General features: G+C 39.9%; 1 protein-coding gene across 1 annotated transcript in view; it reads right to left on the bottom strand.

The window, feature by feature from the left end:
* Window positions 1-25,658, bottom strand: part of LOC115514234 (prolyl endopeptidase) — a 120,206-nt gene that overhangs the window by 47,326 nt on the left and 47,222 nt on the right. The window contains 3 exon segments of the mRNA XM_030316045.1: window positions 1,871-2,068; window positions 6,463-6,654; window positions 21,485-21,590. Of these exon segments, the coding sequence (XP_030171905.1) occupies window positions 1,871-2,068; window positions 6,463-6,654; window positions 21,485-21,590 (496 nt within the window).

The following is a 25,658-nucleotide window of genomic DNA, read 5'->3' on the forward strand; positions in this document are numbered from 1 at the left end:
AGACCTAAGTCTGGAAGCCCTGTTCTCTCGTTTTAGGTATCAAATTGCATTAAGGGGAGAAAAGAGAAAGATGGAGACAAAATGAGTAAGAAAAGATAAAGGGCAAGAACAAGGCATTACAATAACAAAGCCTGTTGAGAAACTGCCCAGCGGTCTAGAACTATTCAGCCTCTCAAACTTCACAGCCATAGTCGCAGCTAGTATTTCATTTCTTGGCACAGAACCCATCTTTTTACTCTAGGACAATGAGCCCTCTCTCCCCCAGGTAGTGATGAACTTGTTCCTGAAATAAATGGTCACATGGAGTCACCGAAGGAGGTTTACTGGCCTTTGGGAACTCTGGCTTTTATTAAGAATGGGTGAGTCACCCCTGCCCCATTCTCCTCATCGCCCTTTGTCCGTTTAAACTGTTTAAGCTATGAGATTTTCAAAGTAAAATTTCTGGAACCAGCGTAAATTGGGGAAATACATCACAGAGCCTGCAGAACGGCAATCTGGAGGAAATGGATTTTTTTCTTGGTTCCTGTTCACTGGGAACCACTGTACCCTCAGGCCCCAGGGCAGGACAGACGTGATGCAGGATTCCCCGACACAGGGCTCCTGACCTGTCAGTCTGACTCCTGGCACTGGCCCTGGTTTCCACAGGGCTGTGGGCACTTTTCCTCACCCCCCTGGGTCCTCTGAAAGGCACATGGGACAGTAAAGCTTGCTAGGTGTTCCGGGTATACCAGCAGATCTATTTATAGAAGAACATCACTCTTTTGGTTTTAATAACCCTGACAGCAAGCTGTCACGACGAGAGGACTCCTTGTGATTGCCTGCTCCGTGACTCTGAGGTGCGCACGTGTGTACACAAATGCACACACACGCGCACACACACACAGACACACAGACACACACACACACACACACACACACACAGTACATGCACCATCGCTGTCATCTGGCTGAACCCCACGAGGAAGAACCACTTCGGCACCTGCCTAGCTTTCTCCCCTATGTCTGCTTACTTTGCCAGGGACTGAACCATTGCCGCAAAACCAGACAGGGCTGTGAAGGAGCTCGAAATACAAACAAGGAAAGTGCGGAAATTTTTTCAGCCAGATTGCTTTTAAGATAGGGTGTGCTCGGTCAGCAGCAAGCTGCCAACAGAGCCAGGCTCCTGGGACAAATCAGAGTATGTGTGTGGCTGTGGTTACAACAAAAACCGTGCAGCCAAGCGGAGAAGCAGGAAAGACCAAAACAGCAAAATGAGCGTGACCAACTGAAAAAAAGTTAAAAAGACAACTATGTTTACTTTGGGGAAAATCAACCCAGACCATGGAACGCAGTATCACAATTTATAAGCATTTTTTTTTCTTTTTGCCTTGAACCCAGTAACAAGTTTTTTTCCATATGATGTAAGACTATACCCTCAGAATTATATTTTAATTTGGTTTAACAACAACAAACATCACTCTCAGTCTGTTTTAGAAAACAAGTTTTTAATGTCAGACGGAACTATAGATTTTTATTTTACGTTTTTAAGTTAATCTGCACTGCGTGTGTCCTGATCCATATAGACCAAAGTTTGAATCTAAGGTTATACTTGTTCATACTAATTTTTTTAAATCAACCTAGGACAACAGTTGGTCCTGTCCCCAGAACACAGACTCAGGATATAAGATGAATGAGTTTGCTGTTTTAGGCACTCACATTTCCCTGTGTTCTAAGCATCTGTTTTACTGTTTTATTCTCATTATGTAATTCTGACTATAATACAGCATATGTGATTTTCAATAACACAGCATTACATTTCCATTTCCCAAAAGAAACCCAAACATTAGTCTGATTTTTAAGCTGAATAACATTGGTGAAAAGACTCTCTCACCTGGAGATAAAAAGGAAGTAAACTGATAGAAGATTTCGGTGTCCTTCTTCTGACCGCTATACCCCACAACACTGCCGACCTCCAGTGGGAAGGTCTTGAGGAGAGCGCCCGTGGCCAGGTCGTGGAGCTGCAGAACGTTCCTCACATCATGGAGGTAGCATAACACCAAAAAGTTAGACCTCACACAAGCTACCCATTCTGAAAAGGGAAGAACAGATAAAAGCTTACTTAGCTTTGAAAGTAACGAGAAGCATAGTTATTTCATTGAACAATAGCTCTTGAGCTATTATCCATTGTGCTATGCAGCAATGCGACTTGCAAAGTGATCTTATAATTGACTTTAATCGTTCATCTAACTCCAGAATATTCCTTCAGTAAATGATTGTCACTGTCATGTCTGGAGGAAACAAAATATTCTATGAAAACTTCTGTGATACAAATAACCCTGGCCTACTTATTTTGTGTCCAATCTCATGGTAGGGGAGATATAAGGAAAACAACAAAAACCAAGTCATGATCCACGTCTGCTGGGAATGTTTATTTGACGAAAATATATTATGCTCTGCGTATGTGCCAGATACCCTGCAAGGCACTGGAGAAACAGGCAGGAAGATGATGTCACTTCTGCCCTTAAGACACAATCATATAAAAACATAAGTAGTAACATGTAAGCAGAGGTAAGTGAGAAGTTGGCTGGGGACCCAAAACACAAGAGCCCTCGAGCGAGCACTGAACTGCATCTTGAGCACGGGGGTGTGAGACAGTGGGTGGCTAGGGTGGTGTCAGAGACAGGACAGCTCTCTGGGGGATGAGGCGGTGGGAGGGCAGGCAACTCAAGATGACAGCCAGAGTTGGGAACAGAGAGAGAAGAGGAATACAAACAACCAGTAGGGAGGGAGGCAGACTGGTGAGGAGAACAAGCGACATCTTGTTTTCAAGAAGGAAACTTCCATTTGCAAGAAGAAAAAGGCTGCTTAGCGTGGGGTCGGTGAAAATGGTGGTGGTGGTCTGCCGAGGATCTGGTGAGCCAGATGGACAGGAGTTTAGTTCTGACTTGGCCGTTCCCGGGGAGTTACTGTGTGGACTGTAGGGTGACAGAAATAAAGATGGTATCCAGGAAGGAAGCCGAACAAGGGAGGTATATGGAAGGATGGAGGGGAGACGAGGAGGAACACTACTGCCATGAGCCTGTCCTATCACATCAAGCTGGGACAAAGGCTAGGGAGGGAAGGAAAGAAACGAAAGGCATTTCCCAAGAAGAGTCATCAGGATGTGGTAACTGTGGGGAAATGAACAGTAAGGCGGAGAATTGAGTCCTCCTCAGCTCCCAGGGCTGCAGCTTCAGTAATGGTGCCGTCAGTGACAGAGCAGGGACAGGAGGTGAGCTGGGTGATGGGGAAAGGAGAGAATGGGAGGGCAGGCGGACAGCACCGCCCATCCTGGTGTGCACAAGATCAGCTTGAGGTGAGGACGGGTCCTCCCAGAGGGAGAGACGCTGGAGTAAATGGAAGCAAGGACAGGGTGGCAGGTAACCGCTCAGATGTGGAAAAGACAAGCCTTTCATGGTGTGCGGTGAGTTTCTTGACATTTACTACAACCTAAGAAACTAGCAGTTCATGCTTATAACGTTATTATCAATATGAATAAGACATCGGCCAGAGGGAACCCTTGAGGATCAGCCGGGGCCTCAATGGTGCTGGGTTGTTTGGATTAGCACAGTAAGCATTTCTGCCAAGTGAGGACAGAAGAACTCTTGTATCTAAAAGTAATTTGCTCATTATTCAATGCAATTTTTTTTTTTTTAAGTGCCTCAATCAAGCGTTATATTTCAGGTGGCCTTAATGCTTTAAAGAAAGTACGGGGGTAGGGGGTGGGGGGGTGGGGAACTGAAGTAAATTATTTCTGTCAAAGAATAATCACTCTGTGTTAACTGCAAGCACATCAGAATTATAAAACGGAGACTGAATAAGAAAATGACAAGGTGATTTGCAGACTGTCATTAATAAAAGCTCTGACTTTATGACTCATCGCTAGTTTTTATTCTCAACAGGGCATTCTGAGCTAATGATATATAGCAAATTCAACAGCGCTTCTCTTTGAATTGATGAGTTCTAGTGAATATTGAAGGTTTCCCCTTTCTAGTCTAAAGAACTTATAACCTTCCAGAAGGAAGATTATAAAAATATATCACCCCCCACCAACCCCCGCAAAATCCCCAAGCACTGATGGTACATCTCATTAGATCTACAAAGCGAAAGAGGATGTCACCTTAAGACACACTTAAAACCACTTCTTTGGGACTTTAAAAGGCAGAAAACTCACATGCCTTGGCAAATATTTCTATCTAAGATAGCTTTCTACATGAGGATCGTGAGTGCAACCTGACTTGCACCTGAAAAACGCCAAGGGCACCTTACATGAGGATTTATAACACTGAAGGCTCACCTGGACCCACCAAATGTGAAGTCAATTCACGTGGGTACTTAGGAAGCACTCACTAAACACTGGCTTTTACTATCCTTGGACAGACATTCTGTCTCAATTTGGACAGAAGCCATCAGCCTACCAATGTCACTATAAACCAGATTCCTCACATCAACAACCAAACCCCTATTCCTTGGCTCATGGATCCCTGAACAACCACCCCCCCCCCCATTCCTTGGCTCATGGATCCCTGAACCAAATATACATGAGGGTCAGAGGGAGAATGGAAGATTTTGAGGAGAAAGGTGGAGGGATTTCCTTGAAGAGAGCTCCTGCCATGCTCTAAGTCCCCCTCCCTATTAGAGCTTATTACCTTGTTAGCTGATGCCTAATCCAAACCTGAGAAGCTAAAGGGACTATGGCTGAACATCTAGAAAGCAAGGGGAGGGGCCACCTAAGTAGTTCTGGGGAATGGCCCAGGATGTGCCGCTGCCTCAGAGTTGCAGATGTGGGTTTTGCAGGAAAGAGCAGGCATGGGGTCATCTTGGGTCCTATCCAACAGAGCTGCCCAGAGCGGTATGGAGACTCAGTACACAAGATGGTGGTGGGGTGCAGCCAGATGCCCAGGGGCTGAGGAGAATCTCAAGCAAACACCCAGAGTATTGCTTTTTCCAGAGCCAAGGGCCTAGCAGGAGGCCATCCCTGAGATGGTCAGTCGTAATCACCTGCCCACATTCCCCTTCTCCCCCTGAGCAAGGCCAGGTATAATGTGCTGAGCACAGAACGTACTGGCTTGAGCCAAGGGAGAAAGAGTCCCTTACTTTTCCAGGATACGAACCTGGACCTAACACTTGTGCTTTAATTCACTGGAAACACATTAAGAACTGCTTAATTGGCAACAGAACTGCTTTGCATATCTCAAAAGAAGTTATTTTCCTAATTTTATATCTTATACCTTCACATTTTGGGATGGCCCCAGATTTTGCCCTAGTCAATCCATTAACACAAGTTCACCTCCAATGAGTAAACTCTTCATTGGCTTGAAGGTACAGGGACTCTCCTTTTGTGTAAAAACCTGTAGCAAAATTAGTGAGCCTTATTCTAATCAAACTGGCTTTCAGGCAATGAATAATTTATAAAGCAGCATATCATTTTTCGAAAATCACAGAGAAAAAGAATAAAAGGGAACTTAAGGGCACTCTGAAACAATTGATAAAGAAGGGAGGGTCTCAGGAGGCTAATGTAGCTCACTGCACACAGCAGCAACTGCAATGGATTCCAATTAAATATGACAATAGTCTATTCTTTTTAAAATTTTTATTCATTTTTGAGACAGAGAGAGAGACAGACAGACAGAGAGAGCATGAGCAAGGGAGGGGCAGAGAGAGAGGGAGACACAGAATCCGAAGCAGGCTCTAGGCCGTAAGCTGTCAGCACAGAGCCCGACACAGGGCCTGAACCCGTGGACCATGAGATCGTGACCTGACCCATTGTCAGACGCTTAACTGAGCCACCCAGGCACACCCCGTCTATTCTCTCTTCTAATAACAGGACTGTAAATCCACTCTGAGATCTACAACAGGTATAATACAAACAGCCAAAGGTTATTCAAAAGCTAAAAGCTAAGAATTCTAAATAGTTTAAAAAATTAAATATTAATGATTATTATCAAACAATAATTACACAGAGACAACTGATATTTTAAAAGACTACCTTTGAAAGCCTGGATTCAGGGGCACCTGGGTGGCTTGGTCGTTAAGCGTCTGACTCTTGATTTCGGCTCAGGGCATGATCTCACATTTAGTGGGATTGAACCTCTGCTATCAGTGCAGAGCCTGCTTGGGATTCTCCCCCCCCCCCCCCCCGCCCCTCCCCTGCTCACGCACATGTGCACACGCTCTCTCAAAATAAATTAAAAAAAAAAAAAGGAAAGCCTGGATTCATACCCCCACAATTTTTATGAAGGCCCTGCATAACATTGTACTAGCCACAAAAGATGTCGTCTAGTAAATACTTGGTTACACTACTTAGACACTTCATTCTCGAAGACTGAAGGCTGAAAGTTCTTTGCCTTCTAACATGTCACTAAAGAATGAGAGATGTAACAATGTGTTCACCTTCTCACCAAAACCCAAAGCGCGCAGTGTTCAAGTAGTATGCAATCTTACCTAAGACATCTTTCTCGTGCTCAGGCACAAGCACTTTCCACTTAGACTCCTCAGGATCTGTGAAGTCAATGTTGATCAGGCGATAGTTGGGCGAATGGCGATTTGTCTTGAAGGTGAACAGCGTCCCCTCATTGGTCACATAGTCATATTCTCCTTCAAAGTTGTCGATCAGTTTCACCCACTTCAGGATTCCTGGTGAGAGAGCAAGCATCCCTGTCACCTCTCCTATGTTTAAAATGGTGTGGTTTACATGTGGCGAAGGGAGGGCAGGTTTTCTCTGTCCACAGAACGTAAAGCAGACAAAATATCTGAAAAGATCTAGGCCTTGAGAAAGAGCAAAGACAAGTGCAGGTAAATTGTAAGGTTTTAAAAATATGAGGAAAGTATTTTTCATGAGAAACCTGAAAGAGACTAAAGGACTTCTCCTCTCAGCCCCCTGCCCCAGGTAATCTGATAAATCCTCTTCTACCCGAATATCTCAAAGCCAAGCACTTCTTTCTACCCGGACTGCCACTACACCATCCCACATCTTCGTCATTCGCCTCCATGTCTTCGGTCTATGGTGGCGGCTCCCAACCAGGATGATTTCACACACCAAGACATGCACACCCGCACACTCATACCTAGACATCCCCCTCCACACACACACACACTCAAACCCAGGTACAAATACAAACACAGACACACATCCTCCACACAGACACCCCCCCCCCCCGCACACACACACATCCACACCTTAAATGCCATTTATAAAAATAAAAATATAAATAAATAAAAAACACTGGGAAGACATGTTTCACAATGTATCACATGTAGATATTCAGAGAGTACATTTTAAAAGTTTTATAAACAAAAGAGCTCGATGATTTCTAAACTACTGAAAGGCACTGCCAGATCTTAGCTATTCTCTAATTAATCTCCTACCTTAAATTTCTCAGTGAAATTGCTATATTAATTTGGTAGTGCATTTTTATCCTTGAATCTTTCAAGGTGATTTTACATTGTCTCCTTCATCTCCATAGCATAATATCTTTATGTGATATTTGGTTGAATTAAATTTATCAAGAAAAATATACTCCCATGGAGGAAAGAGATTTTTTTTTTTTTTTGGTCAGACATAACTGAATTAAAACCCCAGCTCCATTATTTAGTTGTGTGACCTTGAGCAATCTCTTTATTCTCTACTAAGCTTTATTTTCTCAACTGTAAACTAGGATGAGTAAGTAAATTAAAAAATTAGCGTAAAGTGATTACTAATACCTACCCCACAACAAAAACTCAACAAATATTTAAAAATGAATGACCAGGGGCGCCTGGGTGACTCAGTCAGTTGAGCGTCCGACTTCAGCTCAGGTCATGATCTCACAGTTGGTGGGTTCAAGCCCCACGTCAGGCTCTGTGCTGACAGCTCAGAGCCTGGAGCCTGCTTCGGATTCTGTGTCTCCCTCTTTCTCTGCCCCTCCCCCGCTCGCATTCTGTCTCTCTCTCGCTCTGTCTCTCAAAAATAAATAAAAATTTAAAAATTTGTAAAAAAAAAAAATGACAGAATTAAAACTAATAATAAGATAAGCAAGCTAAATAAAATCTATAGCTTTCTAATATGCCAGCAATAACCAGTCAGAAAATATGGGGTGAGGAGGGGCCCTCTTGTACAATAGAAGCAAAATTAATACTTAGGAATGCACTTAACACGAAATGTGGAATCTATATGAAGAAAGCTCTAAAATCTTCCTAAGAAATCTTAAAACAACAACAACAACAACAAAACCCTGAAGAACTAGAAACACATACCATACCTCTAGATGGGAAGACTCAATATTTCAAAGGTGCAAATAATCCCAGAGGAAATCTATAAATTTAACATAATTCCAATCAAAATTCAAATGAGATTTTTAGGGAATTTGACAATATCATCCTAAGGTTCATTTGAAAGAACATACAGGTTAAAACAGTCATTTTTCAAAATAGAGTGAGGGGGAACTTTTTGCACCATGATGCTCTGAACAAGCCTCTCCCCCACCAAAGGTAACCATCATTCTGAATTTTACATTATTTACTTTATTTTTCTTTGTTCTTTTCCTGCTCCAATATGTATCCATAAACACTAGTCTAATTTTATCTTATCCTTGAATTTCATGTATGGTGAAGTCATACAATATGTATTCTTTTGTGTCTGATTTCTTTCACATGACATGTTTGTGAGATTTTTCCATCCTGTGGTCATTGCGAGTGACTTCTGGCTAAATCCGATTGTGCTCGAAAAACACACTGTATGATTTTTAATCTTTTGAAATTTGCTAAGAAAAACTTTTAGGGTCTAATTATTTTTCCTTTAAGGATTTTTAAATGTTCCTGTGACAGAAAAGAATGTATATTTTGCAGATTTTGGGTGTGATATGCCAAATATGTCTATTAAGTCATATGTTAATCACATTGTTCAAATCCATGTATTTACTGATTTGGGGAGCCATTTTTTTCTAGCAGGCAGAGAAGAGGTCTTAAAATGTTCCTCTATGATTATAGATTAGACTTGTTTAATTTTTACTTGTATTTCTGTTAATTTCTGCCCTCTGTAGTTTGAAAGCATGCTGTTCAATACATACCAAATTAGAATTATTATATTTAAATAAAACCCAATTGAGCTCTTTATGGTTATGAAGTTTTAACTTTAGCAATGCTTTTTACTTTTTATTTTTAAAGTCTACTTCGATGTTAAGACAACTATGTGATTTTCATAGTAACATCTTGGGCAAGTTGTCCTCTGCAGAATGACTGGTCCCAATTATGTCGTTTATCATTTCTGAAAACATTTTTTCTTTTTCATCTCTCTTTACCAGTCATGCGTCCCACTGCTTGGTGGGAAGTAAAATTTCTTTACATCCATATTCTATTTCATTAATTCTCTCTTCAGCTGTGTCTAATTTCTTCAACCTAATAACTCAATTTTTTAACATTAATAATCATATTTTTTACAGAAATTCTACTTGGTCTTCTTCCACTCTGTTGGGTTATTCTTTACAGGATGTTGTTTCTTGCTTATGCTTCCAAGCTTCTTGTTTATTTTTTGTAAAAGTAGCATCACATTGTTTACTTTTTAAAGTGTATTTAGGGGCGCCTGGGTGGCGCAGTCGGTTAAGCGTCCGACTTCAGCCAGGTCACGATCTCGCGGTCCGCGAGTTCGAGCCCCGCGTCAGGCTCTGGGCTGATGGCTCAGAGCCTGGAGCCTGTTTCCGATTCTGTGTCTCCCTCTCTCTCTGCCCCTCCCCCATTCATGCTCTGTCTCTCTCTGTCCCAAAAATAAATAAACGTTGAAAAAAAAATAAAGTGTATTTAAATTTAAAATGTATTTACGTTAGGATGTGATAATTCCACTCGGTGCTTCTGTTGCTCTATTTCTCATGCTGGTGAGTTTCTTTGTCTGATTTGTGATTTCTTTGTGTGTGTGTGTGTGTGTGTGTATGTGTGAGTTTTGACTGTGAAATGATTTCCCTTGAAACAATATCTATGGGAATTCTTGGAGGCCTGAGTTAAAGTAGCATTCTTCCAGAATGCTACCGTATTTGGCTTCCGTTTGCCTGCTGAGAGGCAACCAATCTGGGAGCGCTTTAAATTAAATTCTTAGCCTGAGGATTTTTGGACCTCAGAGGGGATAATCAAGATAACCTGTACCCATGTCAGCCTTTCTCATGTTTTAGGAGAATTCACATCCTGCCTCTCCCTCTCCTTCCCTAGTGCTAACGTAAAGATAGCTGGGTTTTCTTCCCATACCCTCCCTTTCCTCCACCTCTTGCTCCCAGCTCCACCACTGGTAGTTTATTTCTTAATCACCATTACATGGAGGATATCTCTAATTAGATTCTCCAATATGGAGAACCAGAGGCCTTTATCTTCTATCCCCCTTGCCCTGTGTGGCCATCAGATGGAAACTTAACCTGCAAAGCCCAGGAACATTCTGGAACAATCCAGGATTCCTGCATTCATCTTGTCTTTGGTCTCTATGGTTTCTCTTTTTTTGTGCCAACTTTGCAATATATTTAAAGATATTTTATAAGCTTTTTACAGCATTTCAGTTGTTTTAATTGGGAGGTTACTCAGAATATATAATTTGCTGAACTCCTTCAAAGAGAAATCCTTACAATTAATTTTTATAAAGGTTATGCTGTGAATTTAAGTTTCAATTTTCTTTTCAGTAACAAACTGCTAACCTCAAACACAGGTGACCGCTCAGAGATAATTTCATTTTAATTTACATAAAACAATGCTTTAAAAGGGGAAAAACCCAAAAACTATTCCTTAGAAGACTAAGTAAATAAGTAAAAAATTAGCTGGCAACACAAGAACTGCAGGTAATCAGAAAGGTACATTTGTTTACACTAAGAATGATGAATCACAATTTTCTGGACTATGACATTTGTAGACACAGAATCTTGGTTCAGAAAAATGTCAGATTCCTTAAATGTCCCCCTGACAATAAAACATTTCCTGATGTGCAACCTTTACTTCTCAAAGTAACCATCTTATGGTTTCTGCCTGAAAAGGTCTTGCAGGCATTATAGTGATATTTATTACGACCCTAGCCACCCACCCCCAACACAAAAAGTCATTGAAATATCTACTAAAGGCAATACACAGAAATTGTAATCAGGTGAGCCTGAAGATGTGGCACACTCGTTTTAAATAATCAAGCCCCAGGGAACACCAAAACAACAAAGTTTGTGGTCATTATCTACCATCAAATCCCGGAGTATTAACCTGAGTCATAAATAAATACTACAAGTCATAAATTCATTTGAATTTAGGTGTGTGGCTGGATTTATACAAATGGGATTCAAAGTACTGGCCCCCATGGGGCTGCATGTTTAAAATGGCATTCACGGAATCTTTTTGCTCTCCTGAAAACCTTGCTCCTCAGGGATTTGGCACAAAATAATTCAAGAGAAATGGTATTTCAGTTGAACAATGGGGCTCACTCAGTTTTGCTATTCGCAAGTTAGAACGCTATTGATTTAAATGGAAAATGGAAAAATTACTCTTAAAAAAGAAACATGGCTTAACTCCCAAACCGTCTCACTTTTACCATCCTTTCCTGAGGTTCTTTTTTTTGTAAGTGGCATTATTCACTCTGACGCCAACAGAATTCAATTCCCAAACTTCTCCCTGTGTAAGTTAAAATGACTTTCTATAGACCTGATTCTTGGTGGGAGAATGATTTATTTGCTGAGGGAAGGTTAGCTTAAAATAAGTCATCTTATGCTTTCCCTAGAGCAAACTCATTACTTTTTATTGCTTCCTTTTAAAATCAATGGTATTAACTTTGTTTCATAGAAAATGTTTTGTAAGCTCTCTAGCAACAGGAGCTAAAAGTGCTTTTATACTTTATGAAACACTATATAATAACAGTAAACAAATGCAAAGTGAAGTCAGGCTCTGAAACTTGGAGGGAAGAACGCTGTTGTTCTCCTTGGCCAGACACCTTCCTTCCATCCCAGCTGCCTCACAGTGACAGTCAGAACACGGGCTTGGGAGTGTCAACTGACCTGAGTCTGAATCTTTGCGTGGCATCAGGGAAGTGAACTGGCCTCCCCATCCCCAGTTTCCTGGAGATAACAACATGTGCTCCTTAGAGGTTGTTGAGAAGACTAAATGAATTATCTACAGTTGTAGCTCAGAATCTGGCACGCAGAAAATGTTAAATAGTCAATACTTACTACTATTCCAAATAATCCCAACATTCTTCAAATGGCAAAAATAAGCTAAATGTGGCTTCTGAACAGCATGACTTGTTAATAGTGAACTTTTAAAATCTAATTTCCATCTGTCACAGCACGTAGCTATTTTCCTAGAATAAGCCTTTAGAATCACTAATTTTAAAATTAGAAAAAAAATACTAGTTTTGTCACTATTACTTATATTTTTATATTTATTTATATTTTACCTCAAAATTAATGTTTTGCTTATTTTTATGCTGTCTTTTGATGTTCCAATTCTTTTTGCTTTTTTTACATTCCCACTCTGAAACACATACTATTTTTTAATAACTCCCTGCCTTTCACAGAAGCCCTCCTCGCCTGTTGGGCTGGCTCTTAACACTCAGCTGAGTTTGCTAAACTTTGGACAACTTGTTTGTTTCAAGTTTCCCAAATTTATTTCCCCATTTCCACACCACCCCCAAAAGATGGTATGAAGCCCCAAGCCCCGTAAGGCATGAAACACGAGTCAGCGTTGTCTCAGCTACTGAGAAACAAGAGGTCACATGCCCGGCATTAGCTAGAGACAGCTGAAGGAACAACTTCAGTGTCCAAAAACACCAAGCTTCCTTGGTATGCGTAGCATGTAGTGTAGATTAATTTTTTATGCAGAAGAGAGCCATTTTTCATTAATGACACGGAAGCACTAAAACAAAGACAGGCTGAGTGCTGAAAACTTCATCAGTCTAAAAGGATCGAATTTTCAGCAAAAAAGGAAAAAGCAGAGAGACAGGTTAGTGAAAGTCTGGATGAAGTAAAGATAAGCTGGTATTTCCTTACAAAAATCAGTCATGTCAGCACCATCTGTCGTTTCTGCCAAATGCTCCATAAATGCTGAGATAGGAGCAAAGACCACTTCAGGGCTGTCCTAAGATGGCTACGTTGGCATGCTAAGTGTGTTACGTTACTAACAAGGACTTTAGACATTGATAGTGCTTTTCACCTAATAATTGCTTCCTAAGGATTCTATTTCAAAACTTCTAACACAAGTTTAAATGCATTCAGAATAGGGCCAAATGGTCAGCATCTCTTTTGTTGCTGTTCACCTTAACAATAGGAAATAAAGGATCTGAACTTTCACAGAAAAGTGAAAGAACCAAAGAGAGACGGAACAAAAGAAAGAAAACGGAGGGGAAAGGGAGGGCGTTTAGAGTCTTCATACCGCAGAGATGTCCCAACTGTGAGCCTGCGCTATGTGCTAGGTCACAGCACTGCTGATAAGCCCTGAAACTGTGCACTGGCGACCTCAAAGAGACCATCCAGCAGGAATGACGGCACAGAGTGGGGCACCTGATACATGCTACACGCGTGCTTTGTAACTAAATATGTAACACTTACCCAATCCCACAGTTTAGACTGAGACTTACATATATTTGTTGACAGTGTGAGACAACAGAAGCAACCAAATTTTAAAATAGTGGTCTCAGACTTTTCCAGTAAAAACATTTAGAAATGTAAGTTAAATATTTATACTGAACACCAAGATAAATATGCATAAAAGTATGTTGAAAACCATCATTTATATTTTTAACATATAAATGAAATTTTAATAAAAGTTTTTTAGGTCCACATATTTGAAAAAAGAGCAAATCTAAGGCCTGATACTTAACTATAATATAGAAAATTTGTAAAAATTTATTCTGAATTTAGTTGATATGAAGTAACTTTATATATATGTTGACTCCTGAACAACGTGGGGGTTAGGGATACCAACAACCCACTGCAGTCAAAAATCCACATATAATTTTTGACTCCCCTGAAATTTTACTAACATTCCACTGTTGACTAGGCGCCTTACTAATAACATAACCAACCCATTAACACATATTTTGTATCTTGTACGTATTATATACTGTATCCTTAGAATAAAGTAAGCTAGAGAAAAGTGAATATTAAGAAAGTCATAAGAGAAAATACACTTATAGTACAATACTGTATTTATTATTTAAAAAAAAACAAACCCAAATATCCACGTTTAGTGGACCTGCAGAGTTCAAATCTGGGTTGTTCAAAGGTTAACTGCATATTCAAATTGGATAATAAACTTAGGAAATGAAATATATATATAATTTTGAAAATTCTTAATTAAATACAGAAAATATAACTACGAAAATCCAGACACAAATCATTTGCTTCCAAGGTTCAGGATGATTAATTTCAACTAATCTGCAGGCATGAATCACATTAAGAATCACAGGAGTCAAGACCCAGCTGTCTTTTCTCCTGCAGACTATTAAATTGTCACGCCAGCCTGGTGTCCTAAGTGGTTCTTCACTTTTGATCTTAAACAAGGAACAGAAGAAGAGAAAGAAAAACTTCTGCCCATACAATATACACAACTGGAGAAACATGGTCTGTACTTATTCATCATTCTCAGGGTTTCATAAAGGATAAAAATTTAACTAAAAAAACTTTAGGAGGCCAGAAAAGAGAAGATTCAAAATGCTTACAGGAACATGACCAGTAACTGATGGAGGATGGCTTATAAAGCAGGGCCACCTGAGTACCATGAGCCATAAACAACAACATCATTCAAGACAAACTGGTACCCACCTTCTAGGAGTCTATATGAAAGAAAAAAATTATCTCACGCTTGTTAAAATGGTAAAGAAGGCTTTATTCAGGACTCCCGAGAGAGGTGTTAAGACTATAGCAATAAGAGAGAGAGAGATCAGGCTTAACTCCAAATACAAAAAAGGGAGCTGGGGATTTATAGCCAACGAACAGAATGGACAGAGGGGTGGTCACTAAGAGGACACATGGAGTAGGGGGGATGCTAGTGAAAACAACCTACTAATATTCGTGGTGAAGGCAGGTCAAGGTAATCAGATATCACATACGGGAGGAATGAGGAATTTGATCAGATATTAAGGGTGATCAGAAATGGAGGGTAGGGGATTCTCTTTAAACCGATTTAGTGAGATTCTTGCTACAACTGAGCTGTGCTGGCCCAACAAAGGAGAGGAGGCTGAGGAACCAAGGCTGAGGATTGGTTGAGAAGAGGCCTTAGGGAAGTCTGACTAACCTCTGGCCAAGGACAGACTCCTTGTTATCTGTCAGGCACTGTTCTAGGTGCTGGGCACTCCAGGGAGCAAGACAAAGTCCCTGATCTCATGCAGCTCACAAACACTCACACAAAGTGTTTCTGTTGTTGTTGTTTGTTTTTGCACAGTGAAAAAAAGAAGTAAGAATAGGGGAAAGGAAGAGAAAAGCCAACTGCAGAAGAAAAGGTGTCAACCCTGTGGTAACTGCTAGGGCAAAAATCCCTCCTCCCCCAGAGAAAGAAGACAGCAACTCAGAACATGTCTCTGGCAGCCAGAATATCATACAGAAGGGAGTGTGATATATATAGATTTTTTTTTTATGTTTATTTATTTTTGAGAGACAGAGACAGAGTGTGAGCGGGGGAGGGGCAGAGAGAGAGAGAGACACAGAATCAAACCAAGCTCCAGGCTCCGAGCTGTCAGCACAGAGCCTGACGTGGGGCTCAAACTCGTGAACCCGAAGATCATGACCTGAGCTGAAGTCAGATGCTCAACCGACTGAGCCACTCAGGCGCCCCATGGAGGGGAGGGGGTGTGATATTCTTTGGAAGACATTTGCTTAGCTGTTTGGAACACCTAGGAAATTGTTTAAACAAGCTTCTAAGGCCTAGATGATCTGTCTCGTGCTGTTTCTACACAATGGTAAATGGGGGAGGCAGAGGAGTTTCCTGCTCAGAAAGGTCAGGAAAGGAGCAGCCACCAACCTGAAGTGCAGTTCCTGTGGAAAGGCCATGGGCGCCTTTCCAGATGTGTTCATATTATTAAGTAAAAATACTACACATGTAAATGGCGGAAATGAAGTTCTCCAAAGAGAGGCAAAGGGTAACAGGTTGAGAGATCAGGCAGAGTGGTGAGCAGGAAAATGGTCAGCAGGTTGGGGAAGAGAAACAGAAATTTACACGACAAATGTAAATGACAAAGGAATCTAGTTTCAAAGGGAACTCCTTTAACTCTCAATATTCTAGGACTTTTTTTCCATTCTGTATTTATGTAGTTTTGTTTTCTCTATGTGTTTTCCCTATGATAGTATGTAGCCATTGGCCACTTTTTTGTGCTTTTTGTGATTCTCATTTTGAAATGCACAGGGGTAGAGGATTTTCTTGGGAGACAAAGTTCACAGAAAAGTTACAAAGTGCTACCTAAGTGAAATTATTTAGTTTTTCTGACAAGCAATTTAGCCCTGCCCTAATAAACAAAGAATTAATTTACATGAAAATGCTGAGAATTCTCCCTGCCTTTAAGGTAAAAAGGATTAAAATCATAGCAAAAAGGCTTTAGGTTATAAAAGGGATATAAATTTCAGCAATATAAAATGAAAGATTTCAGAGGTGTCTGAGTGGCTCAGTCCCTTTTAAGCCTCCGACTCTTAATTTCAGCTCAGGTCATTATGTTCTGGTTCGGTCTGTGGGACTGAGAGCCCCGTGTCGGGTTCTGTGCTGACAGCATGGAGCCTGCTTGGGATTCTCTCTCTCCCTGTCTCTCTGCTCCTCCCCTGTGGGTGCATGTGCGCTCGCTCTCCCTCTCTCTCTCTCTCTCTCTCTCTCTCTCTCAAAAATAAATAAATAAATAAATAAGTAAGTAAGTAAATTTTTTTAAAAATGAAGGATTTTAAATTTTTTTTTTTTCAACGTTTATTTATTTTTGGGACAGAGAGAGACAGAGCATGAACGGGGGAGGGGCAGAGAGAGAGAGGGAGACACAGAATCGGAAACAGGCTCCAGGCTCTGAGCCATCAGCCCAGAGCCCGACGCGGGGCTCGAACTCCCGGACCGCGAGATCGTGACCTGGCTGAAGTCGGACGCTTAACCGACTGCGCCACCCAGGCGCCCCAAAAATGAAGGATTTTATAACATTGGATTCAGTTTTCAGTCACCGGGTATCCAAGTCTAACTCATCTAATAGTTAACTAGCACATTTAGCATTTAAGTTAAATGTTAACTATTCTTCCCCTAGTTTAAAAGTGTAACAAAAATGGAAGAGTAGGTAAGGAAATAGCAAGAAAAAGATCCCTGGCAGTAGTCATGGTTACCAACTGGGCATATAAACTCCCAAAATTTCAATTATCAACCTATACAATTAGACCATTTCCCACATAGTCTCACACTTAGAGGCACACCTATTTACGTTTTTGTCAATGAAAGGACCTTTTTTTTATTATGAATCTGGTTTTGCAGAAAATAAGTCAACACCAAGATCTATGTTTAGAGTAGCTTTGATACTGAAGATAACCATTTATCCTAGGATATTCTCTATCTATTTTACAGTGTTACCCAAAACCAAAGTGTCCGGATTCCAAGTCTTCCTCTTTCAGGCAAGAAACAAAGGAAAAAAGAAAGGAGGACTCCTTGAGAAACTACTATATGCCAGGAACTCTGCTAAGCCCAGCCCCATACCTCTTCATTTTTCCTTACAATTCCTCATGAAGTAGGTATTACTTCCCCATCTGTAGTCATGGAAATAATGGAAACATTGAGAGAAAACACTCCCATGCCTGGTTCACCAGTTATTTAGTTATAGAGCTGAGACTGAAATTCAAATCTGATTTGAAAGTGTTCTGGTTATTGTTCCAATATATCCAACTATAATTAATAGAGGTTATTTAAAAATTTTTAATGATCACTATCTCAATATGCTATGTGTTTCCTGTTATAAACTAAATATGCTTTACTTAATGTCTTCAACAGTTCAACTGACACATAGTACTTGTTTCTTTAAATAGTCATAATCCTATCACTGACTCATAATGAACAAGCAATTAATTTAAAAAAACCAAAACACAAAAAAACAAGATCTCTCTGATCTTGTCCTATGCAACTGAGTTTGAACCCAAGGATGGAAATGGATTTCCATGCCATTGTATTAGCAACGGCCAATCACTGTAACTGTGGAGAGCTTTCAGAATCCCAGGACTGCCATTTGAAAGAGTAACTACTCTGAGGTTTACGTTACCCACAAACTTAATGCTAGTAAATCAATAATTAAAAAAGATGGCAGGTCCAGCTACCCCCAGAATTTAGCAGCTATTAGTGGAAAACATTCTCTAATGCGTTCAGTATGCATATCAGTGTATAAATCAACAGCTTCAAATCCACCTATCCTATTATACACTTCAAAGTCTATAGGCTATCACATATTTTTCTAAGTGCCTCAATGAATGCCAAACACCGGTCAGTTTAATAACCTTACTAGAAAATGAAATCAGGTTAGTGTTGTAAGACTTGTGAACTCTATTCTTCTCCATGTGCTTTTTCCATGAGGTCACCGGGATGGTGTTTTTGACAGGTCAACTTGGCTAGTCTAATGTCCTGAGTTAATGAATAAGATACTAATCTAAGTGTTATTGTGAACGTATTTTGTAGATGTGATTAAAGACCATGATCAGCTGACTTTAAGCAAAGGAGACTATCCTAGATAATCTAGATGGGCCTGATTCAATCAGTGGAGCTGAGGCTTCTCTGAAAAGGCAGAAATACTACCTGTGGACAGCAGCTTCAGCCTGTGCCTGAGAGTTCCAGCCTGTTCTTCCTGATGGTCTGCCCTAATGATTTCAGACTTACCTACCTAGTCCCACAATCACATAAGCCCATTTCTTGAAATACATGTCTTAATGTAGATCTCCTACTGGCTCTGCTTCTCTGATTAAACCCTGACAGACACCTTCACAAGCCATCAATAGCTCACAAATACAAAACACCTAGGGATAACTTTAACAAGTAATATGTGGTTAGGGGGCACGCGGCTGGGTCAGTCAGTAGAACATGCAACTTTTGATCTTGGGGCCGTGAGTTTAAGACCCACATTGGGTGTAGAGCTTACATAAAAGTAGGAAAAAAAAAAAAAAAAGACCAAGAACAAAAGAAATATGTGGTTCCACCGAGAGATCTAATATCAAATAAATTTACAGGCTTATACACAGTCCTAGTCAAACATACAGCTGTTCAGATCATGACAAAATAACCTTAAAGTTCCTCTGGATGAATTAAAAAGAAAAAGAGAACAATTTAGAAAATAATAATTGCTAACATTTACTGAATGCTTACTCTGCCCTAGGCTCTTTACCCAAGTTGCAAAAAAAACCGCAAAAAACAAAAAAACAAAACCACCTAAGAAGCAGAGAAGACAAGGTAATTCAAGGAAAAGATCAAATTGGGAGGGCAGGCCACGACCTGGCTTATTTTGTAAATAGGATCTTCCTATCTGAATGCATCATAGCCATTTATGGTTTCTTAGATATGTCCCTTTTTTCTCCTTCATGTTCATCCAGCGCTCCAGTGTCTGGAATTTTATTCGTGATGGCCTAGTGAATCTCTGCACTGTCTTCCCTCCAGAATCTCAGTCTCTGGGTCCTATAGTCTGTTTTCTTTTTCATGTTTATTTTATTTTTTTTTGAGAGAGAGAGAGAGAGAGAGAGAGAGAGAGAGAGACAGAGCGTGAGCTGGGGAGGGGCAGAGAGAGAGGGAGACACAGAATCAGAAACAGGCTCCAGGTTCTGAGCTGTCAGCACAGAGCCTGACACGGGGCTCAAACCCACAAACCTGTGAGATCATGACCTGAGCTGAAGTTGGAGGCTCAACCGACTGAGCCACCCAGGTGCCACCCCCACAGGCCGTTTTCTAATTCCTCAGTAAAGAGGCAATGATAAATCGTGGAATAAAAAGTATATAAGGTGAAAACAAACAGATAAGGACTGAGAGGTTTGGAAGAAAACAAGGTTTCCTCCAGTTCTGCCAGCCCTTGGAAGTTTCACTCACTGCATTACTATTATTAAAGTGGACACAGCAATCCAAGCTCAGAATACCAGGAAGAAATTCTCTTCTCTGTATTTAGAGTAAATTAAGCAACTGTGTTTTTTGTAACCTGTATCATTTAATAACAAGTCTATCTAATAATTTAAAGATATAACAAGGTAATAAATAGGAAATGAAACCAGCACTCTCTGGAGGGAGGTCGCTGTAACTGGAATTTTTAATAAACTGGAGAAAGGCTAAGTCCTTCCCACCATCTTGGACTCACACAGGAACACTGTCAGGATGACAGCACAGAAACAGCTAGTCACTGCTCCTTTCGGATTTCATTCTTCAGAGGTCCACTTCTGGGTACACCTAGACTCGCAACTCAAGTGAATAATTCTTGGGTGCTGGCTTTGCTCCTGTCAAAGAATGTGAAAACTAATGTGGCTGATCCAATTTTCTTTTGAGATCAAAATGGGTGCATCTTCTTTTTTTTTAACAGAAAAACAAGAAACCAAACCCACACGTATCTTCATGAAATGGATATATATTTCACACCTGAATAAATCTGTGGACTTCATGCTGCTGTATCTGTGAATGGCGCTCTGCAGTATCTGAGAATGTCAGGATGCCGATCTTGCTCAGGGACGTTTAAAAATGATGCAATGCCCGATCAATAAGAAAAAAAAAACTGTATATTTTCTTATCATAATGTAATACAAAATTAGGTACCGATAATGAAGTAATCTAATTAATAATTAGAAATGTACTCAATATTGTATAGTTTGAAAATCTGTGTCACCATATCTAAAATATATTTATTTTACATTAACCATAACACAGGGTGATTAGTTTGGTGTCCTTATCTGAGTGCCAGCATATCTGTAGAGTTGTTGGGTCTGGAAATTCTCAGCATAGTACATTAAGCAGCTGGAAAGCTTTAATGCTCGACAATGGTGCTGGCATGACATAGATGTTCAAAGGGAACAACATTTAAAATGAGCCACCTCCACAATTTGTAACTAGCTGGTATATGCTTGCTATCATGATGTAGAAGGCTTTCCAGGAAGCAAAACTAGGCTGTTATTGTGCATGCTGCTCAGTGCTAAGAAACTGTAAGAACCTGTTAACCGGGCAAATTCTCACTGGTCTCTTACCTTAGCCTGTGACAGTTTGCACCATTACATCTAGACAATTATAATGCTTTACAGACCAAAGGGCTAGTTTCTCCTTAACACTCTTCAACTGCAATATGCACAGGACATTTTCACATTCATATGCAAAGCATATGGTTAACCTCAATCTATGGAGAAAATGCTAAAGCCAACAAAAAGCTTCATTCAATTTTTCTTCATTTTATGGAACAATACTGAAAGAAAAAATATGAACTGAGATGATGTGGTTGAATGGAAGGTTTCTTGGGAAATCAATTAGAAGACCAAAATAATTGCTTTTTTAATTGAGCTTTCTGGAATAATTACCTGTTTGAAAGATAACTTACCAGCGATGCCATTGGATTCCTGCTGTAGGTCACAGTACCAGAGTCGGTTTACTGGATCACATCCCTCCCTTATTGATAATAAGACATAGCGACCATCGTCAGACAACTAGGAAGGAAATAAAAACAGTGCAGGGAGGGGACTGATTAGAAAATATTTTCTGCGAAAGCACGGTTAAGTAAAAACTAAAGGTTAACCTCAAATGCAATACGTTCATTCCAAATTTATGTGTGGCTAAGAAAGTTAGAAAAAAAAAGATGAACATCAACTTTAACTTATTTTACTCTTACATCACAGTTTAAAAAACAGTGAAATATTTAAGTAGAAAATATCAATAGATAAAACTGAATGTCATGACTCAATGTGATTTTGATTTAAATTTATAGTCTATTCTTTAACTGAAAATACACGCAATCTGTCATTTTGAATATCAGTATCTCTGACTTTGAAATTTTGTCACGGGTTACAGATATTAAAATTGTTGTGAATGAGTGAGAATTAGCAAAATGGGCATGATGCAGTTTATCTGTGGTGCACACTGCTGGCATTAGCCAGTTGCTGTGGAACAACTCTTTCTGTGTATCTAGTCACCTCTACAGCAAGATGTCGAAGATCAAAAGCCTGTGCTTCTGTAGATTTCCTTTACAGAATCAAATAGGAGAATCTCAGGTAGTAAAAAGAATCTTGGTAAACTCATAAAACAAACGATATATTATGATTTTGAGTTGTCAAATTGATATAAGTGGTATCAAACTCTCTCTCTCTCTACACAGACACACACACATCCTTTTGTAACTCACTTTTTTCAACAGAATTAAAAAAATTAGTCCATGTCAATATATGTGTATTTAATTCATTTGTTTTAACTGCTATGCAGTATTTCAATCTAGAAATATACCACAATTAATTGATCCATTTTCCCACGAATAGATGTTTTATTTCTATTTTCTTCCTATCACAAGCCACACTTCAGAGAAGTTTTGAACATGTTTATTTGTGGCCTTATGTGTGTTTCCAGGTGTATAACTAGAAGTAAACTTGCTCAGTGATAAGACACTCACATACTCAACTTTCTTAGATGTGGCCAAATAATTTTCCAAGATGATTGTACCAACTTATATCTTACATTTCACAGTGAGTAACAGTTCCTGTTTTCCATATCCTACCGTGATGGCTAATTTTACATATCAACTTGGCTAGACCACGGTACCCAGGTACTTTGTCAAACATTACTCTGGATGTTTCTGTGAAGGTGTTTTTGTTTTTGTTGTTATTTATTTATTTTTGAGAGAGAGGGAGACACAGAATCCGAAGCAGCCTCCAGACTCAGCTGTCAGCACAGAAGCTGATGCGGGGCTTGAACCCATGAACTGTGAAATCATGAACCTGAGCTGAAGCCAGAGACTCAACTGACTGAGCCCCTGTGAATGTGTTTTTTAAATGGGATGAACATTTAAACTGGTGGACTCTTAAAAGGTGATCACCCTTCATAATGTGGGTGTGCCTCATCCAATCAGTCCTGAAGGCCTTAACAGAAAAACAGTGACCTTCCCAAGCAAAAAGGAATTCTGCCTTTGCACTCAAACTGAAAACTCAGGATTTCCAGCCTGCCAACCTACCCTTCACAATCACATTAGCCAATTCTTTAGAAATAAGTCTTTCTCCTATAGGTGTATACACACATTCTGTTGGTTCTGTTTCTCTGGAGAATCTTAACATACTTACCAACAACTGTTAATATGTTTTTTCAACAAATAGTTGCTAAGCAGCCATTATGTGCAAGACATTTAAAGATATATCAGTGAACAAATCAGGGAAAAAAAGTTACATTCTACTGGAGAAGATAAGTATGGAATTATGTAGCATATTATAAAATGATGAATGCCATGGAGAACATGAACAGGTGTAGGTAAGGGAGGCAGGATGTGGGGAGAGGAACTGTAACTTTTTAAATATGGTAGTCAAGGTAGGCCTAAGAAAGTGTCTTTCCATTCTGTTCTGCCTTGCATTGTTTCAGATGAGAAGTAATTTTCTATCTTTTTCTCACTGCATGTAATTTTGTGTTTTCTTCTTTCTGGCTGCTCGTGAGATTTTTTTTTTTAATCTTAAAACTAAGATTTTTATCTTAGGTTTTAATGCAAATTAATAATGGGCTTTGCTGTAGTAGCTTGAGATTTGTTGAACATTTTGGATCTGTGGGCTTGTCTATTTTATCAAATCCGTAACGCTTTTGGCCTTTTTTTTCTTCCTCCTTTATATTTTTGTGTCCCTTCACTTTACTGTAGGACTTCAGATACACAATGTTAGATCACTTAGCACTGCCCCATAGGTCAGTGGGGCTGTGTTCATTTTTGTTTCAGTTTTTTTCTTTTTGGTTTATTTTCAATTGTCCTGTTTTCAAATTCACTGACATTTTTGTAGTATCTAAACTGCTGTTAAGCCCATGCAGAGCATTTTTTTGATTCGGATGGTTTATTTTCACATCTAGAAGAATGTTTGGTTGATTTTTGAATTTTTTGTTTCTTTGTTCATTATACTGTTTTCTTAAATCCTTTAAAAATTACTTTATAAGTTGTTTTTTAAAAATTTTTAAACATTTTATTTATTTTTGAGAGACAGAGACAGAGCATGAGCAGGGGAGGGTCAGAAAGAGACAGAGACAGAATCCGAAGCAAGCTCCAGGCTCTGAGCTGTCAGCACAGAGCCTGATGCGGGGCTTGAACCCACGAACCGTGAGATCACGACCTGAGCCAAAGTTGGAGGCTTAACTGACTGAGCTACCCAGGTGCCTCTCAGTTTTTTTTTTAAAGTCTCTGCTCATTATCCTGCCTGTCACTTCGAGATCTGTTTCATTGGCTACTATTTTCCCTGGTTATAAGTCACATTTTTCTGCTTCTTTACACACGTAGCAACTTTTTAAAATTGGATTCTACACATTTTGAATGTGGTCTGGATGTTTTTAGTGTTTTGTTTTTGTATTCCTTTAAAAAGTTTTGAGGCAGTTAATGTGTTAATGGGTCAGCTCAATCACTCGGAACTTGTTTTCAAGCTTTGCTGGGAAACATCTACAGCCTCACTGCAAAGGCATGGCCTCTCTGGGGTAGCCAGTGAACACCCCAGATGTTCACAAGGTCTTTTCACTTTGGTCAGAAAGTGACAGTCTCTCAGACCTGTTACTTGTTGGCTTATAGCACCCTATAAGCTTGAATCACGAAGTTTCATTCTATGCATATACTTAGTAGTCCACAAAGACACAAAGGGATACCAAGGCAGATTTCTGGAACTTAGTGGTAGTTCCCTCCTTTTGGTACTCTGCCCGCAAATTCCAGTAGCTTCAGTCTTCCCGAATTCTTTGGATACCAAGTTCAATGAGACTGCAGTACTCTGTGGGTTCTTCCTTCCTTGTGCCAGGCTCCAGAAAATAGCTCCAGAGAGGCAGAAATACAGGGCAATCACAGCATCTGTCTTTCTTACAGATGATGGTCCAGCAATGCCTGTTGACCAATATCTGCAAATGAATGGTTTATTTTGTATAGTTTTCTAGCTGTTTATGGCAGGAGGGCTGCTCTAAGACCGGTTACACCGTCATGGCCAGAAGCAAATAACTGTCATTATATACATAATTTTTTAACTCATTTTTTAAAAAAAAAATTTATGGGGTGGGGGAGGGGGGAGAGCGAGAGAGAGCACAAGCAGGGGCAGGGGCAAAGAGAAAGGGAGAAAGAGAATCCCAAGCAGGCTCCATGCTGTCAGCGCAGAGCCCAACACGGAGCTCAAACTCACAAACTGTGAGATTATGACCTGAGCTGAAATTGAGACTTGGACGCTCAACGAACTGAGCCCACCCAGGTGCCCCGTTAACTCATTTTTAATTCTTTATTGTATAATTACACTTTCTTTTTAGAGTATATTACTGTGCATGATTGAAATACACAGATATAAAAATTAAGAATGTAATTAAGGTAGAACTAATTTAAAAGAGAATACCCATAATTAATAAAAAACATAACAGGGGCGGGATTCTGTCTCTCCCTCTCTCTGCCCCTCCCCTGCTTGTGCGCGTGCTCTCTATATAAACAAATAAACATAATACAAAAAGTTTTAAAAAACATAGTGATATATTTCTGTCTCATTACACAGTAAGGTATTTTTACTGTTTCTGTTTTCTATTCCAAT

Source organism: Lynx canadensis, chromosome B2, assembly GCF_007474595.2.
Source record: "Lynx canadensis isolate LIC74 chromosome B2, mLynCan4.pri.v2, whole genome shotgun sequence".
Classification (NCBI taxonomy): domain Eukaryota; kingdom Metazoa; phylum Chordata; class Mammalia; order Carnivora; family Felidae; genus Lynx; species Lynx canadensis.